The 16600-nt window shown below is 55.8% G+C and overlaps 1 protein-coding gene across 1 annotated transcript in view; it reads right to left on the bottom strand.

Moving 5' to 3' along the window:
- Positions 1-5717: 5717 nt before the first annotated feature.
- AGRN (agrin) overlaps positions 5718-16600 on the bottom strand; it is a 129840-nt gene continuing 118957 nt past the window's right edge. Inside the window, exons 9-23 of the mRNA XM_044668627.1 lie at positions 15795-16078; positions 15466-15695; positions 15198-15332; positions 14170-14266; positions 13803-13967; positions 13548-13659; positions 13018-13029; positions 11859-11975; positions 11534-11726; positions 11083-11170; positions 10751-10774; positions 9277-9309; positions 8761-8985; positions 7732-7835; positions 5718-6495 (exon numbers count right to left, since the gene is read on the bottom strand). Coding sequence (XP_044524562.1) covers positions 6338-6495; positions 7732-7835; positions 8761-8985; positions 9277-9309; positions 10751-10774; positions 11083-11170; positions 11534-11726; positions 11859-11975; positions 13018-13029; positions 13548-13659; positions 13803-13967; positions 14170-14266; positions 15198-15332; positions 15466-15695; positions 15795-16078 — 1977 coding nt within the window. The 3' untranslated portion in view covers positions 5718-6337. The remainder of the gene's footprint in view (positions 6496-7731; positions 7836-8760; positions 8986-9276; positions 9310-10750; positions 10775-11082; positions 11171-11533; positions 11727-11858; positions 11976-13017; positions 13030-13547; positions 13660-13802; positions 13968-14169; positions 14267-15197; positions 15333-15465; positions 15696-15794; positions 16079-16600) is intronic.

Below are 16600 nucleotides of genomic sequence, written 5' to 3'. Positions count from 1 at the left end.
CCCCCACCCCGAGTTTCCTGAAAAGTTGCAGGGAGCCGCAGCTAAGAGCGGGGTCTGTTTCCCAAGTGCACCTCGCTAGAAAGAAGAGAGCGGCTGGCCTACACTGTCTTTGCTGACTTTTTTGACTCAGTTTCTCCGCTCGCACTGCCTCAGCTGGAGCACTTCAGGGCTGATTTCCCTGGAAGAAGAGGTCCTGGGGCAGTGGCCTCTTTGTCTCGTCCTGCACCCTTCCCTGGACCTAGGTTAGCAGGCTAGGGAGCTTTGTGGATGGAACTGGTGCCCTGCCCGCCCCAACTTCGCAGGGGCTCAGGGCCGCCGGAGAGGGAGGCAGCTATGTGGGCTCCCATACGCACATACGCACACACCCCGCCAGATCCATGTCCCTTCTAACCCGAGGCAGGGAAGGAGAGGTTACTGGGGCCTCCCCCAGCCCGCGCCCGAGAATGCTTCCCCTCCCCGCGGCAGCCCTCCCTTTCCAGCTATTAATAACTCCCTGGGCCTGATCATTTACTAAATATACCCCCGGCATGGGCTGCGGCCCCCAGGCAGCCCAGGCTCTTCACACAGGTGCCGCACGAGGTTGCGCTCCCTCCCCCAAACGCACCCCGCCCGCGTTACCTCCAGCCTGGCCTCCGGGAAGAGTCACAGAAGGTGAAAGGGGAGGAGGAGCCCGTCACCCCGCCCTGGAGCTGGTAGCCCACGTGCCCCGGGCTCTGGGCAAGGTTCTGAGGCGTCCTTCGGAATCTGGCCCGGGCCGGTCGCTTTGGTGTGGCCCTGGCTCAATGTAACGGAACAGCGTGCGTTTAACTGCCTTGATGGGATCCCCGATCTCCCCAGCTCAAGCCCCCTCTGCCTCACACAGATGGCATCGCGGTGGCCTAGCCTGGACCATGCAGCCTGTGGCCGCGATCCAGCAGCAGGATATCCCTTAGCTCAGAGCCTGGCACATAGTAGGCGCTTCACAAATGTTCCTAGACTGGCTAACCCAGTGGAGGTGGCATTCGAGCTAGACCTTGGAGAATGAGCAGATTTCAACAGCTGGAAGTCTCAGCCTGGGGGGGTGGAGAGGACTTTGAGGTGAAAAGGGACCGGGGGAGCCATCTGGGGGTGTTCTGGAAGGGAAACAGCATTTCAGCCTGGTTTTTTAAATGAAGGGGTGGGATGGGGGAGATAGTCATTCCCTTCTAAAACAGAACTTTCAGGGCTAGGCAATGGAAGCTAAGTGACTTGCCCAGGGTCACACAGGCTGGAAATAGCTGCCGTCAAATTTGAACCCAGATCCTCCAGACTCCTGAGCTACCTAGACCCCGTGACAATGACCTTTTTTTTTTATAGGTGGAAGAGTGGTAAGGGTGGGCAATGGGGGTCAAGTGACTTGCCCAGGGTCACACAATGACCTTTTGAGGATTGTCCCTTCGAGATACCACCCAGTGGAGGAGGACAATGCCCACGGAAGGTAATGTCCAACGTCCAATGCTGATATTGCCCGGTGCGGTCAGGATAATGGCCAGAGTCTAACAGGGAGTGGCCAGTAGACTTCCCAACTCGCCTTGGGGGTAAGGAGTGCCCAGGCTGGGAGCTTCGCAGCTCCCCCTCCCCCCCTGGAGCTGGGAGCACTCAGGAGAAGCATTACATCCTAAACATCAACAAGATAAATAATGAATCTCCATCCCCTGCCCTGGGGAGTAATTCCTCCTCCTTATCCATGTTTCCCTTCCAAGAACCTCACTAGTCTTTCCGGGCATCCACTCCTTAGCAGAGGGCACACAGTGGAGGGGGTGGGGGAAATGGCAGAGTGACTGGGAACAGGCAGGGGAGTGGCAGCCAAAACTTCAGAAGAGGATGGGGGTCGTGGGAGGACTTCAGACACCACCCAGATCGGTGCCCCCCCCCAGGTCCTCTGCCCAGTCTGACCTGTGACAATAACATCAGTGGCGGCCCCCAGGAAGGAGAAGGGATTGGCCTTTTCTTCTGTTGGCCACAGGTGGATGGCTCAGTAGATAATGGGAAATCCCACCTTTCCCAAAGCCCCCAAGCCTGCCTGTCCTGGGGAGGGGACACCCACACCGTGGAGGAGGAGGACTGTTCCAAAGGGCTTTCCAACTGAACCTCTTTAGCTTAAAGAGGTCATTTCAGCCAACCCCCAGCTGCTGAGCTAAAAGCACTCTCCAATTACCGGCCCATCTCCCCGCCTCGCGCCTCTGGATGGCTGGGAAGCGAGGGGCCATGTCTGCTCCCAGTGGAGGCCCCAAATGGAGCCACTGGTTCTCTGTGATCCTGCACACGCCTCCCCCAGTGATGCTCCTAAAACTCCTAGCCACTCACACATGCCTAAGAACCCGGAATGGATTCTTGTAGCCTTCTACCACATTTCTGCTTTCCGGAGTGGGAAAGGATCTCAGCAGCAGCCCCCTATCCCAGATCTCCCACCACCTCCCGAGGAAGTCCAGCCCGCCCCACCATGGCTCTAATTGCTACCCAGTTTTCCCTTGGATTAAGGCAAATCTGCCCTGTGGGGCCATGCGGAAGCGGGCCAGTCCCTCTTCCAGACTTGGAATTCCTCTCCGGGTCCTTCAAATATCTAAGGAGAGCTTCAAGACCCTTTGGGAGTCTTCTCCGGGATAACTATGCCCCGTTCACCGTCGCCATGAATTAATGGAGTATCCAAAGCTATCTGCCTGGGATGCCATTGCCCATCCTTTGATAATGGATGGAAAAATGCTTTCTAGGCTTTAAAGTACAATTTTTGGCTCGGTGATTAGCATTCAGGAAGCTTAGGATAAAGGGAGAGGTTGGAAACTCCAGGAAAATCGATAATCTTCAGAACCCTCAGGGCAGTGTGGCATAGTGGGTAGAGAGCCAGCCTTGAAGACTCAGACTTCCTTTCTTTTATTTTTCCTAAACCCTTACTTTCTTTCTTCGAATTGATACTAGTGTCAATTCCAAGACAGAAGAGCCTTAAGGGCTAGGCAATGAGGGTTCAGTGACTTGCCCAAGGTCACACAGCTGGGAAGTGTCTGAGGCCAGATTTGAATCTAGGTCCTCCTGACTCTAGAATTGGCACTCTATCTGCTAACCACCTGGCTGCTCCAAAGCTCTGTGTTCTAATTCTACCTCTGACATAGACAGGTTGTGTGATTCTATGGAACTTTTTCAGTGTTCTAATCTAGGCATCGCTGGAAGGCTATGTATATTTCAGAAAAGGTAATGACTGACAATACCCTCCCCTGTGCCTTCTATCAATGAAATCACAGGTTCAGTTCCCATTTGCAGTGGCTAGTACAGAGTGGACACTTAAATGCTCTCTAATGGATAGTGTATCTAAATCCAGTTTATCGCTTAAAGCCTCCTCAGACATTTGGTTCCCACCTACCCAAGCCTTCTACTACTGTTCTCTGCAGGCCTCCCTGATCTCCAGGGCTCCTCCTCCGAGTTGGGGAACTGTACCAGTGCCAAGCTGGCTGTGGTCTCATCTTGCCTCAGAAGAGCCAGAGTAGCCCAGGACAATGAAGGACCAGAGGGAGGTAGCCCCTGAGCTATACTCCCATGCAGTATGTTCAGAATCAAGAAAATTTGGGTTTGGATTTTACATCAGACACATATACCTCAGACAATCAATATCGCTAGAGCTCACTTCCCTCATTTAAGGAGGGACTCAATATCCCACATAGTTCCTCTGAGTCTAAAAAGATCCTTGGCCCAAACCCCCATTGGCTAATTACATAGATGGGTTTTGTTTGTTTGTTTGTTTAAACCTTTACTTCTGTCTTAGAATTGGTATTAGATATCAGTTCTAAAGCAGGAGACTAGGAAGGGCTGGGCAATGAGGGTTAAGTGACTTGCCCAGGGTCACCTAGCTAGGAAGTGTCTGAGGCCAAATTTGAATCCAGGAACTTCCATCTCCAGGCCTGGCTCTCTATCCACTGTGCCACTCAGCTGCCCTGAGCTCCATAGACTTGTGAGAAGGTGCTTATACCTTACAAAAGTGGGTGGAGAATAGCTGGGCATTCTTAGTGGTCCCTAGCCTGCCCTCAGTGGGGCTAGAAGACAGAAGAGAAGGAGGGTTTCTGTCCCATCCTTCCATCCTTCCCTACCACGTTACAAGACACAAAAACTCATTTTCAAGTTTTCAAACTTTATTTCATGGCGACTGACAAAAGACACACACAAAGTTAGTAATGGTTACATCATGCTGAATGGGGGTAGGGGAGTCTGGCGACCATTGCCCAAACCAGAAGAGAGAAGAGGCTTGGCCTACCTTGGTGTGGCACGGAGAGGTGTGGAGTGGCATGGTGTGGTCCCAGCCCCTCTCCCTGACCCCCAACACCATCCTGCCAACAGGCCTCCTGGCTTCCCTTACAAATAGAAAATTAAGTATCCACCAGGCCCAGTCTAGAGTCCTGGCTCCCAGGGGGGCTATGTCCCACCGGGGTGGGGGTGGGGAACGGGGAGAGAGCACAGGGAAACAAGGACACAAATGCTGCATTTTAAGGCGTTTCTGATCCCAGCAAACACCACTGCCCCTGCCCCCCCAATATCCAGGAATGTTTCCCCACACGGCAGATACTGAGACCAACTCCAGAGAGAGACAGAGCCAGGGTCATTATCTTCCAGCTTACTTATAAGGTGCAACCCTGTCCAGTGTATCATCTGCCTTTCCCTGCTCTAGTACCTCTCCAGCTTTCTTGTCCCCACATTGGTTCCCCCCACCCCCCGGGGCAGCTGTGCTAGGGAGCAGGACAAAGTGGAGGGACTCCAGCTTTGGGACAGGGCACTCCCTAGGCTCCGGCACCCAGGGACAAGGAATGGATGTGAAAACTGCCCCCCTCCCCCCAATGATAAATCATCCTTTCCGACAGACAGCTTTAAGAGGCTGCTTCCAGTCTTGGCTCCCTCTGAGACCTCCATTTCCACCCCTCTTCCCACTCGAGTGGGGAGGGGATGAGAGTCCAACTCCCAGATGTCCTTTCTTCTAAAAGTCACCATAATTACTCCAGTAAAAGCCACAGGCCGCTCCCATTCTCTTCAAGTTCAAAAAAATGGGCCCTGGGGACCCTGCCTGAGGTGTTTCTGATGCAAGAGAAAGACCGCATTTGGAAGCCCAAATCCAAACAGAAGCACAGGCAGCTGGTGTGTGAAGAACTGGCGACCACGGAATTATCTCGATGGGAGAGCGAGGCCCCACATTGTCAGGTTCCCCTCTTCTCTGGAGGAATGAAGCTCGTCCACATGCATTCAAATGTAAGGAACAGGCAGGAAAGGGCTGGGGTGGCCCCCCTGGGGCCTGGGGGATCCAGGCCAGGTGGAGAAGTATGGGAAGAGAGCCCCAAAGGCTGTCTGGGCCCAACAAATAAGATCGCTTCTAAGTCACAGTATTGGCACTGAGCAGGCCTGAGGGGTCTGGGGCCAGAGCCAAGGCTATCCCCCAGGCCAAGGGAGATTGGAGGCTGGGCCCAGGAAGGAGGTGCCATGGAGAGGGCAGAAACCAATCTCCTCACCTCCCCCAAATAAAGCCTGAAATAAAGACCCTCAGAGCTTGCTCATGCTGTCTAGCTTCTGAAGAGCAAAGTCAGGCAACACGGGGAATGGCAGACACAGCTTCTGTGCAGCCTTGGGGAAGTGTGCCCCCAGCACTGAGCTTCAGGCCATCTGAGCAGAGGCAGTAATGTCCCCGGGGAGTGCCAGCGTGTGTGTGTGTGTGTGTGTGTGTGTGTGTGTGTGTGTGTGTGACTGAAGGGGGAGGATACACATGGGGTGTACGTGTGTACACGAGAGACTGTCGGTAGAGGAGAATAAGGTAGGGTTGGCAAGAAGGATGACAGTGCATTAAAAATAAACAGAAAAAGTCAGACTCTTACACACATAAATTACAAACACAAAAGACTGATGAAAAGGGAAGGAGGGGTGGGGCAGAGGCTGAGGACCCAGGCTAGCTCATGGGTCTCTCTGGTCTGGCCTTTTCCCTGCCAGGACCGGTCCATCTTTGTCCTCCTTGGAGGAAGAGCCAGGAGGGAGAGAGGCAAGTGGGACCTGGCCAAATCTCCAGAAAAGAGTCTTTCAGGTCCTGGTCCCTGTATGCCAGGCCCTGGGGTGGGGCCCACCAGCTGTCTGGAGAAGGGGCCTGGGCCTTCAGAGCCAGGACCCTCCCCAAACCAGAGACCAGTGGAAGGTAGCTCTTCCCAGAGCAGGGGTGGGGATGGAGGGAGGTCTGCATTTCCTCCATCCCCCAAGAGGTGGGCAGAGGGGAAATTATATATAAAAAAAAGCCATGAGTTTACAAAAATAGAAAATAATTACAACAACTGGCAGGAGGCAGGGCTAGAGATGGATGGGGGCATCATGGGGCCGAGCAGTGCCGCAGGGCAGGCTTATGTAAGGCGTCCTCAACCAGGTGTAGCTCCTTCTGGCCCACCACCACTCCCCGCAAGCAGCCCACGAAGCCCGTGCTATAGGCCTTGGGTAGGCTGTGTGCCACGGTCAACTTCTCCAGGCCCCCTGGGAAAGAAAACAGAGTAAGAGAAGTAGGCAAGGCAGACCCTGCCTATGTATGAGGGGAACTCCTGTGTGTGACCCCCCAGCTCTAGCCTGTTCCTAGCCCTCAATCCTTACACCTTCCCACTGATAGGAGATTGGCTGTCAAAATGGCCTGAAAACAGATGAAGAGAAGCTAATCTGGTGGGCAAGAGGTTCTGGGTTCAAATCTGACCTCCGACACTTCCTAGCTACGTGATCTCATGCAAGTCACTTAACTCCTTTTGCCTAGCCCTTGCCCTTCTGTCTTAAGAATTGTAACTAAGACAGAAAACAAAGGTTTAAAAAACAAAGAAAATAGCCTTTTCTCTCCTCATTGAAGAAGTAGGGGAAGGAGCCTATGGGTGTGAAATAGGACATACGCTTCCAGACTCAACTGATGTTTCGGTTAGTTCTGCTAAACGTTTCCCCCTCTTCTTCTTTTTTATTCTTTGTTACAAGAGATGGCTTGATGGGATGGGGTGGGGAAGGATAAATATAGAAGAATTTTTTTTTTTCCAGGAAGGAAGGTGATGTAAAAACAAAAGAGATCACTAACAGTGTTCAATCTAAAGACTACAAAGCTGTACACAGCCTAAGGGACCGAGTGATTTCTGCGTAGTGGAAGGTATGCGTGACTGACAGCCCTTTGATGCATTCCTGAGTCACAAAGAATAACGGCTGTCTCTATGGGGCTTGGATATGGTGAAAATGCTCGACATAAATTGGTCTGCTCGAGACTCGCAACGGCTCCATGAATTAGAGAATGAAGGTCCATTTCACAAATGAGCAAATCGAGGTTCAGAGAGCTATACCAACTTGCCTTGGGTCGCATACCCTGGAACCCAGGGCTTCATCATTCCAAGTGCAACAGAAGTGACTTGGATTTCTGTCCACTCCTGCTTCCTTCGCTGCCCTTGACTTGGTTGTTAGGACAGAGAGCCGGACATCTGACTCAAGTGCTACTGATGTGATGTGCCCCGGGAAGGGCCGACCCACCCCCCTGTGCAGCTCCAGTGGAGGTAAGAACTGAGGAGACGGCCCATTCCCCCCTGACTCCTGCTCTCTGGGCTGCTAAGAAATATCTGTGGATGGATCGACTGGAGGAGAGGGGCTTTGAGCCCAAAGCACCCGGTTATTATTATTATTATTGTTAGGGCAGAGCGACTTCCTGTGAAATGCCTTTCCCTCCCCGCCTTCCACCCTGCAGCCGCAGCTCACCCAGCCATAGGGCTCCATCTGTGTCCAACTGCGTGGCCCCCAGAGGGGAGGATCCTGTCACCGGGGCCTCATTGCCGACCTGGAGGGAGCCTTCTCTTTGTACCCTGGGTGGAGGCAGAGAGCAAGGAGGCTGTTATTGCTTCACACGCACGTGCCACAGCCTACTTCCTCCAGGTAGCCCAGTGGGATGCCACCCTCTGACGGGCAGTAAGAGTCCTCTGCTTTGGTGGGTTCGATATATCTCGTATATGTTTCTGTGTGGTTATATGTGTGTCTACATGTGTGTGGCATGTCCTATGACACCAACAGGCAAATGCCCGAGTGTGCCGACATATTAGTGTATAGCTGTGGGTACGTGGATTTTTCCAGAGGGGCGTGCATCGACTACATGAGGAGAATCGTGCCTGTGTGAGCACACACGTGTGTGCCGGGTATCTGTAGGGAGAAGGTTGATGCTCGCTTTTACAAAGCGGAATTGAGGGAGGTGTTCTGTCTCCTTCCTCAGAGTGGGGTCAGGCCTCCTCTCTTCTCCCAAGGAAGGCTCCTAACCTCTGTCCATGCCGCCATCCCTGAGCCCTCTGAGCCCCATGCCGCCAGCCCCTGGCACCTCCACCAGCCCCTGCCTGAGCCCTCCCCCTAGGAGCGCCCCGGGCCAGGATTCCTGCCTCTGCTGTCCGGGCCTGCCCGCCTGCCCACTGGCTGAAGCGTCTCGGCCGCCCCCTCCAGCTGTCTCTGCTCTGGCCTGGCCTGGCCCACCCTGTGCCGTAAATAACCGCGCTGTGTCCCCGGGGCAGGCCTGGGCAGTCTCCCCTCCAAATGCGTCCCCACCCCCATCCTCCCGGCCATTCCTAGAATCTGGGACAGACAAGTCTGGGCACAGCCGGTACCCCCTGCCCCGGCTCTCACCTCTATTCTTAGCTCCGTTTCACAGCCTACACTCCAGGGCCACTGGGCCAAGCTGGGCCGAAGCCCGAGACAGCCGGCCTTTGGCCTGCCGCGCAGCTGTCCCTCTCCCCGCCCCCTGCTGACCTGGAGGCCTTGACCCGGAGCCAGCGGTTGGTGTTAACAGGCACCGTAGAGTGCAGGACGACGGGCTGGGAGCCCAGGTCGTAGGTCATCTGCAGGCGGCCGTTGACGATGGCCAGCGCGATGTAATCGGCCCGCTCTGTGCCCTTGCCGCTCCACAACACCAAGCCCTGCATGGCCTCCGTCCGCAGGCTCAGCTCAAAGTGGTTCTCCTGCAGGGCCTTCTCGCTGCGGGGCAGAGGATGGCCGTCAGGGACCGAGGGGGGAGCAGCCGCCCCTCGGCCGTCACCAAGGCCAGCCCAGCCATGCACACGCAGAGGAGGGGGGAGGACAGGAATGACCGGGGAGTTCAGAGGGCCGGACACCGAGGGACACGGGACGAGACCGGGAGACTGAGAGAGGGACACGCGAGACCAGGAGACGCAGAAAGAGACACCGAGAGAGGCAGGCAGGCAGGGAGGCAGGCAGGGAGGAGGGAAGGGAGGCCCCGGCGGCCCGGGCACCTGGGCACACGCTCACCTGGGAAGGACCCCGGAGTCCAGAGCATCAGGACTTAGAAGCAAGAAGAGAGGGAAGGAAGCAGTAAGCAGGGAGAGAGGCAGCTTGAGCGGGACAGGGAGGCCATGGGAGGAGGAGGCCAAGGGAGCCCCAGACCCCTGAGATCAAGGAACCCAGGGAAGGGACGGAGAAAGGGGGAGCTGGTAGCTAGCTGAACCCCGCTCCCTCAGTGCTTCTGGGGAGGGGGACCCTGTTGTTGGGTCCTCCCTTTCCTGGGGTACAGAAGGTCCTCCTTAAAGGGGTTCTCAGCTCAGCCTCTGCCTTGGGGGAGCCCTCCCCCTAATCAAGCCCTGATGGATGGTTATTCAAGGGGTACCTGAGTGGGAAAGGGGTGGGAGGGGACTGGCAGAGCTGGATCCATCTTGGGTCCAGGGAAGGGCTCACAAGACCTTCCTTTCCTCCTCCCAAGAGTCTTAGAGAACTCCCCGGATCAGAGAATTTCCGGGGTGCAGGAAGGCAGTTAATGGGGATGTAGGCAGAATGCCGCAGAGGTGGCCAAAGGGCTTCCTGGGAGGAGGGGAAGGTCTTTGGCCAGGGCGCGAGGAGCATGCAGACGCGCGGCTAGCTGCACCAGGGCCGGGAGGAGCCCAACTCTTAGCACCCAAGGGAGGAGAAGGGATGGATAAAGCAGGGTGGGAGGTCAAGGGGACACCTAAGGGAAACACACCAAAGTACACCAACACACACATGTGCCACACAGAGACAAACATGTACCCAGCCACGGGTGTACACATATGATGTCCCAGGTAGGGAGTCCCCCATCACTGAGAGCCTGGTGGCAATATCTCCCCAACAGGAAATCTAACCTAGCCCAGCATGGCCCCTGTGGGTTGAGGACTGCTACCAGCCTCGTGGCCTCACACAGCTCCCCAGATCAGTAATCCCATTTATGTGGAAGACAGGGAAACTGAGGCTGGAGAGAGCGGCACAGTCAGATCTGGAGCTTCCTAACAGCTAATCCTTCTAGCCCCCAACTCTGAACCTTTGTTGTTCCCCCCAGCCCTGGCCCTGCCTTGGGCACTGATCCCTACCTGGAGGGGAGGGCGGGTAGGAACGGGTGTCCTCTAGGAGAAGGGGCTGTGAGTGTGGACAGATGGACGGACGGATGGATGGACGGATGGCCTATGAAGATGGAGGGACCTTGTTCTGGCCTGAGGATGCTTGATGGGTAATGAGGGAGCTGCAGCCAGGGACAAGGGGTTTAGGGCCTGGCCAGTGGACCATGAGGGCTGTGGCCTGGGAAGACTTGGTGGCGGGGTGGAGGGCGGGCAGACGTTGGCCTGTCAGAGCCCGAAGAAGTCTGGGGATGGACGGACAGTTTCTAGAGATGACAAGCCTCGGCTGGCCTATGAGGATGGGGCTGGGGAGAGGGGCTGCATGATCAATGGCGATGACAGGTGTCCAATGAGGAGGACGGGGCTACTGTGCTACTTACGCTGGGATCTCATTGGTCAGTTCGCTTGGAAACAGAGAAACAAGGACAGTGAGAAGGCAGGACACAGACAGGCAGTTGGGGAGAGGGGACGGACGACAAAGACACATATAAAGTATAGGGGGCCAGGACGGTAAGAGGGGAGACCAGGGCAGCCAGGGCAGCAGCAGCAGAAGGGACGACTGCCCCCCCTACCCAGGCTAGGAGCAGGGACTATGATGGCAGCCCCCATCTTCCCGGGGATCCCCTTTGCACTCTTCTAAGAGGCCACCGGGACCCCTGGAGGCAGCTGGTGGGAGGCTCGGGGGAGTCTAGGGGGGACAGGGAGGCATTACCTGGTGGTCACTGCATTGTGATACTCAATGAACGTGCGTCCGTCGAAGGCGATGGAGTCCAGGTCGGCCGCCGACTTCTCAATCAGCCCTGGGGACAGTGGGGTGAGGGGGACGGAGTTAGCACCAGCAGAACAGAGCTGGAAGGAGCCTTGGGAGGCATCTGGATTAACGCCCTATTTTGCTGGGAGAAATTATCCCCAGAAATGGGAAATACTTGCTCAAGGTCTCACAGGGAGAGAAAGACTGGGTTGGGATATGAACCCAGGACCTCTACTGCACCATGTTCCCCTTCTTTCTAACCCTCCTCTCCTCCCATGGGCAGGACACTCTTTCCTGAGTCTAATCTAGGTCTCTCTAGCTATGGTGGAAGAAAGCCAGTATGGCATGGCTGTGGCTTGCCATGCTTCTCTCCCAATGCACCCCGCACCCCGCAACCAAGCCCCAGCCTCACCCTTCTCGCAGTGGACCCCCGAGTAGCCCCCCCGGCACAGACACTCATAGGTGTCTTTCTGGGGAGAGCAGGAACCCCCATTGAGGCAGGGCTGGCCCGAGGCCTGGGTACAGGGGTGGTCAGAGAAGGAAGAGATCTCAACAGCATCCCGGACATTCTCCCTTGTCAGCAGCTGGCGGCCCTTCAGTGAGACCTGGGGGCAGGGGAAGGAAGGGACAGGTGTGTCCACTATCGGGGGCGATGCCCCACCTCTGGCTTCCCTAGCCAGAGCCGTGGGAGGGAAGAGGCCCCCACCCCACTCCTCTGTAACTAGGACAGCTCTTACCATCTGGATGGCCCCGTCAAAGCCTCCAGAGACAGCGGCCGCACGGGCCAGTTTGCTGAAGTCAGGAGCACCCCCAACATATAGCGGCTCCTTCAAGTTGAGGACAGTGTGTGGCATCTGGGCAAGGGAGAAAACCAGGAGAATCTGAGTCACAAGTGGGGAGCCCAGACTTTACCTTGCGTGCCTTCCCTTGAGTCCGAGAGCTTAAGACACAGCTTCCCCAACCACTCCCATGCCCATTCCTGATCCCAGAGACAATGGTTCGACCCAGGATTCATTAGAACACACAGAAATGGTGGACAATGAGATCTCACTAGATGCAGGGCAGGAAGTTGGGAATGGGAGGGGAGGCGGTTACTCCAGACACTGGATCCGAGTGAAGATGGAGGTGAGCAATGGGAAACAACAAGGGACAGGAGGAAGGCAGCCAAACAAACAATTCAATTCCTAGAGTACAGATTTAGAGCTGGAAGAGCTCTCTCCGAGGTCAAATAGTCCAACCCCTCAATTTACAAAGGAGAGAACTAAGGCCCAGAGAAGTCGAAATAATCCAGCAATCAGGCATTTAGAAAGCATCTATTATGTGCCAGGTACTGTCCTAAGCACTGGGAACACAAAGGCAAAATTAAAAGAATTCCAGCTTTCACCGAGCTTGCAAATTAGTCAAGTGGTGTTGTGTTTTCCCCATAATAGTGGGAGAAACCTGAATTGGACTTGGGCTCTCTGACCCCAATTCAATGTTCAATTCTTTCTACCGGGAAGCCAGGATTCACAGAATTCTCATCTCCTATGCTTATAATCCCAAGCTAGTCCTAGTCTTGCTCTGATTTCATTGGCTTGGGAAATCTCTCTCCTGATGCAGATTGCAACCCCTCAGTCACATAGTAGGTAGTCTTCTAGCCTAATCTAACAAGTTGGGCCAGCTGGACCTCAGACAAGACTAGCGTCACCAGCTCGTCTCTGGGGAGTCACATTAGTACCATGATGAAACACCAGAGGAGTACTTTGACAGAACCCTGCCCATCGAGAGCTCCCAAACTAGTGGAGGTTTGGGGAGAGGAGGAGAGGAGGATGGGAGATGTCCACAGATAACTACAGGTCAGGTTAGAATGATGTCAGGTTACAGGACAGGGCAAACAGAAGCAATACTTATCTGTACCTTTCGGGATTTCTGAAATCCGGAGGGGGGCAATGCAGAAAAAGGGCGAGAAAGGGGGAAGCGAGGAGGAAGAACAAAGACAAGGACAGACAGACAGAGACCGGGACAGACAGACAGGGAGAGAGAGAAAACAGATCAGTAGGATAATGCCAGGGGGTCCCAAGGGGCAAGGCTGGCCAGCAGTGAGGGGCAAGGGAGAGGGAGATCCCACAGTCCCTCCCTTATGATTAGAGGGATAAGCGGAAGACGTGGCATGGGGGGTCGATAGAAGTATGAGAACTTTTCAGGACTGCCTTGGGGGAACAGTGACAGGGCTGAGGGGAAGGAGTGGGGAGGGCCCCTCTCTCCATCAAGTACCCATCCAAGCTCCAGGGCTCCCAGCATTTCCTTTCTTGTGCTAAGAGCTTTGCTACCTGCCCCCTCCCACCTTCCCAGCTAGGGTCCCAAGGAAGCGGGTTTAGCCTATCCATCTGCTATAGCCAGGGTCAGGGTGGAATCCCCCATTCTAAGGCTCCCTCCAGTTCACTCACCGGGGATTCTCCCAGCACTCGGTCCCCATCATTGACCCTCATGGCCCCCTTCCTGCCATTCCGCTCCAAAGAGACTTGGGTCCATTTGTTCAGGGCTATGGGCTCCTTGCTCCTGGTGGGTAGAAGGCAGGGCAGTGTGAGAACACACAGCCCAGCTCAGGGCTCCCTCAGCCCTATCCAGCTGGCCCCGGGCCACACCTTAGTCTCCCCTGCCCGGCCCAGGAGCCAGGTGCAATCCTAGCCCTAGTCAGTCACCTGATGACCGCAGCTCCCTTGCCCAGGTCATAACGATATTCCAGATGCCCGCCGTGCAGGGCCAGGGACACGAAGTCACCTTTGCCATCTGTCTTCTGCCCATTGTAGAAGAGGACGCCACTAGGACTCCGAGCCAGGAACACCACTTCCATGGCCATCTTCTCCCTGTGGTGGTTGGCAAGTCATCCCAGGCATCCCCCCAGCCCTGGGGCCCTTAACAACAGCATCCTTCCCCAGGTCTTGGCTGGCCTGTAGGGAAAGCCGAGAACCGGACCAAAGGCACCCTCCCCACCCCCTACCATGGCCTTTGGTCCCCACCCCCCCCGACTCCTCCCGAGGCCTGATTCCCAGTCTCAGCCCCACTCACCCCCGAACATCCCCAAAGGTATGGAGGCCTTTCAGCTCCAGGTAGGAGAAGCCATTGAAGTTGGGAAGGAAGGGCCTCGATGGGTCTTGCTCTGTGACTGAGGAAGGATGGATAGAAGAAGTCAGGAGGCTTATGGGAGGAGGTGGGGCAGCTCCAATGCTTTGTTTGACCCCTGACTTGGCTTCCTTCCCAGACCTCCCCTAGCTTCCTCAATGGCAATGGGAGGGTCCTTTCCAGCCGGAGAGCTAGGATGCTATTTGCCAGACCACCTACTGACCTTGATCAAGTCCCTTTTCCCTCTCTTGAGCCTCAGTTTTCTCAGCTGCAAAAGCTGGCCTCTAAATTTTACCTTTAAATCTAAGAACCATTTTTTAAAAAACCCTTATCTTCTGCTTTAGGATCAATACTGTGCATTGGTTCTAAGGTAGAAGAGTGGTAAGGGCTAGGCAATGGGGGTCAAGTGACTTGCCCAGGGTCACCCAGCTAGGAAGTGTCTGAGGCCAAATTTGAACCCAGGACCTCCCGTCTCTGGGCCTGGCTCTCCATCCACTGAGCCACCCAGCTGCCCCCATAAAACTAAAAACCTTGAAGGAAGAAGACCTGGACTCAAATCCTGGCTTTGCCTGAAACCTGGAACTCAGTTTCCCAATTTGTAAATGAGATGGTTAAACCAGATGCCTTCTGAGGCCCTGCCCAGGTCCAGTTATACCCGTCGTCCTGGGGTGTAACTAGGTTGGGAAACCTGTGCTTTTGCCGACATACAGTCAATTAACAAATATTTCTGAAGGGCCTACTATGTGCCCGATCCTGTGCTTGGTGCCGGGCATACGAATGCAGTAAGTGAAACGATTCCTACTCCTAAGCCTGCCGATGCCTTGATTCTGCGATGTCAGCTGCAAGCAGCCTTCCCTTTCTCTGGGGCCCGCTTCCCCCTCCTTCTACTTCTCAGGATGGGCCACACTCTGCCCCCCAACGGACTCTGCCCAGGATCCAGAATTCCTAGTGGCTCTGCCACATCCCAGCCTCACCTGTCTGACAGAACTGGCCCCCACGCCCCATGGGGCATTCACACTTGGCACCCCCCTCCGGCAGCACTCGGCAGGTAGCTGCCCCTTGGCAAGGGTTCGGCTGGCAGGGATTCCTCTCATCAGCACACGTGGGGCCTGGGGAGGGGTGGGCGGTGAGATCGCAGGACCAGTCAACAAACGCTCCCGAGCTCTACGCCAAGGCCCCCAGCCCTGGTCATACCCTCCTCCCCTCCCCACCCGCCCCACTCGCCCACGCCGCCAGCCTCACCTTCTCGGCCCTTCGGACACTGACAGTGGAACATATCCGCCTCTCGGGCCTGGCAGGTGGCTCCGTGGTGGCAGGGGTTGGGCAGGCAGGGGTTGTTCCCACACTCACCCACCCCCGAGCCGTAGAGAACGTCCGGGCCCTTCTCCCGAAGGCCGATCCTCTGGTTGTTCACATCCAGGAGGCGGATGCAGCCCCGCAGGCCGGCCCGGGCAGACGTGCGCTCCAACACTCTGCAGGGGAAGGAGCCAGGGCCAGGGGCGGTGCTGGGGCCTGGCCGGCCCTCCCTCCCCCACGCTCCCACGCTGCCCTGCTCCAGCCACCCCACTCACATGGACGCCAGGTCCTCTGGGACGCCCCCCACAAACAGGTCTGTGTCCAAATTGAGGCCGTCGGTGCCGCTGGGGCTCTCGCCAGTCACATGGGGCTCCCCATCCACGGAGAGCATCCCTTGACGGCGGTTCCTCGTCACTACCAGGTAGTGCCACCGGCCGCGCTCCACGGGTACCTTGCTGGTGATGATGCCCATGCCCGAGCCTGTGTCGAACCTGGTGGACAGAGGAGGCAGGCGGCGAGTCTGACTCTCACTAAGGTGCGCAGGGACCCCCACGCCTTCCTTCAGGAGCCCGTCACCTTACAGGACCGCGTCGGACCCAGAATTAGATGGGGCCTTGGAGTCATTTTACAGATGCAGAAACTGAGGCCCAGAGAGGACTCAAGTGATGTGGCTCAAATTAAATGACCAACAGGGAGTAAGGAGCAGAGGTATGACTCGAACCTTGCCCACTTACATCATGAAACCTCTCCCTAATCTAACTCAGACAAGCCCAAATCACACAGAAGATCACAAAGAACCACGTGATGTTAGGTGGGTACACCCTGGGCCAACCTGGTGTGTCTCACACACACACACACACACACACACACACACACACGGTATCTCTCATGATGTCATATATATGCTATCATACAGTCACAGGGTCACACACAGGCTCAGACTCATCCATCCATCCATCCATCCACCCATCCATCCATCCATCCATCCACCCACCCATCCATCCCTCCCTCCATCCATCCATCCACCCATCCATCCATCCAACCACCCACCCATCCATCCATCCATCCACCCCATCCATCC

The sequence above is a fragment of the Gracilinanus agilis genome, chromosome 3 (genome assembly GCF_016433145.1).
Source record: "Gracilinanus agilis isolate LMUSP501 chromosome 3, AgileGrace, whole genome shotgun sequence".
Lineage (NCBI taxonomy): Eukaryota > Metazoa > Chordata > Mammalia > Didelphimorphia > Didelphidae > Gracilinanus > Gracilinanus agilis.
Note: the sequence above shows the minus strand (reverse complement) of the source record. Positions and strands in the feature narration are given on the sequence as shown.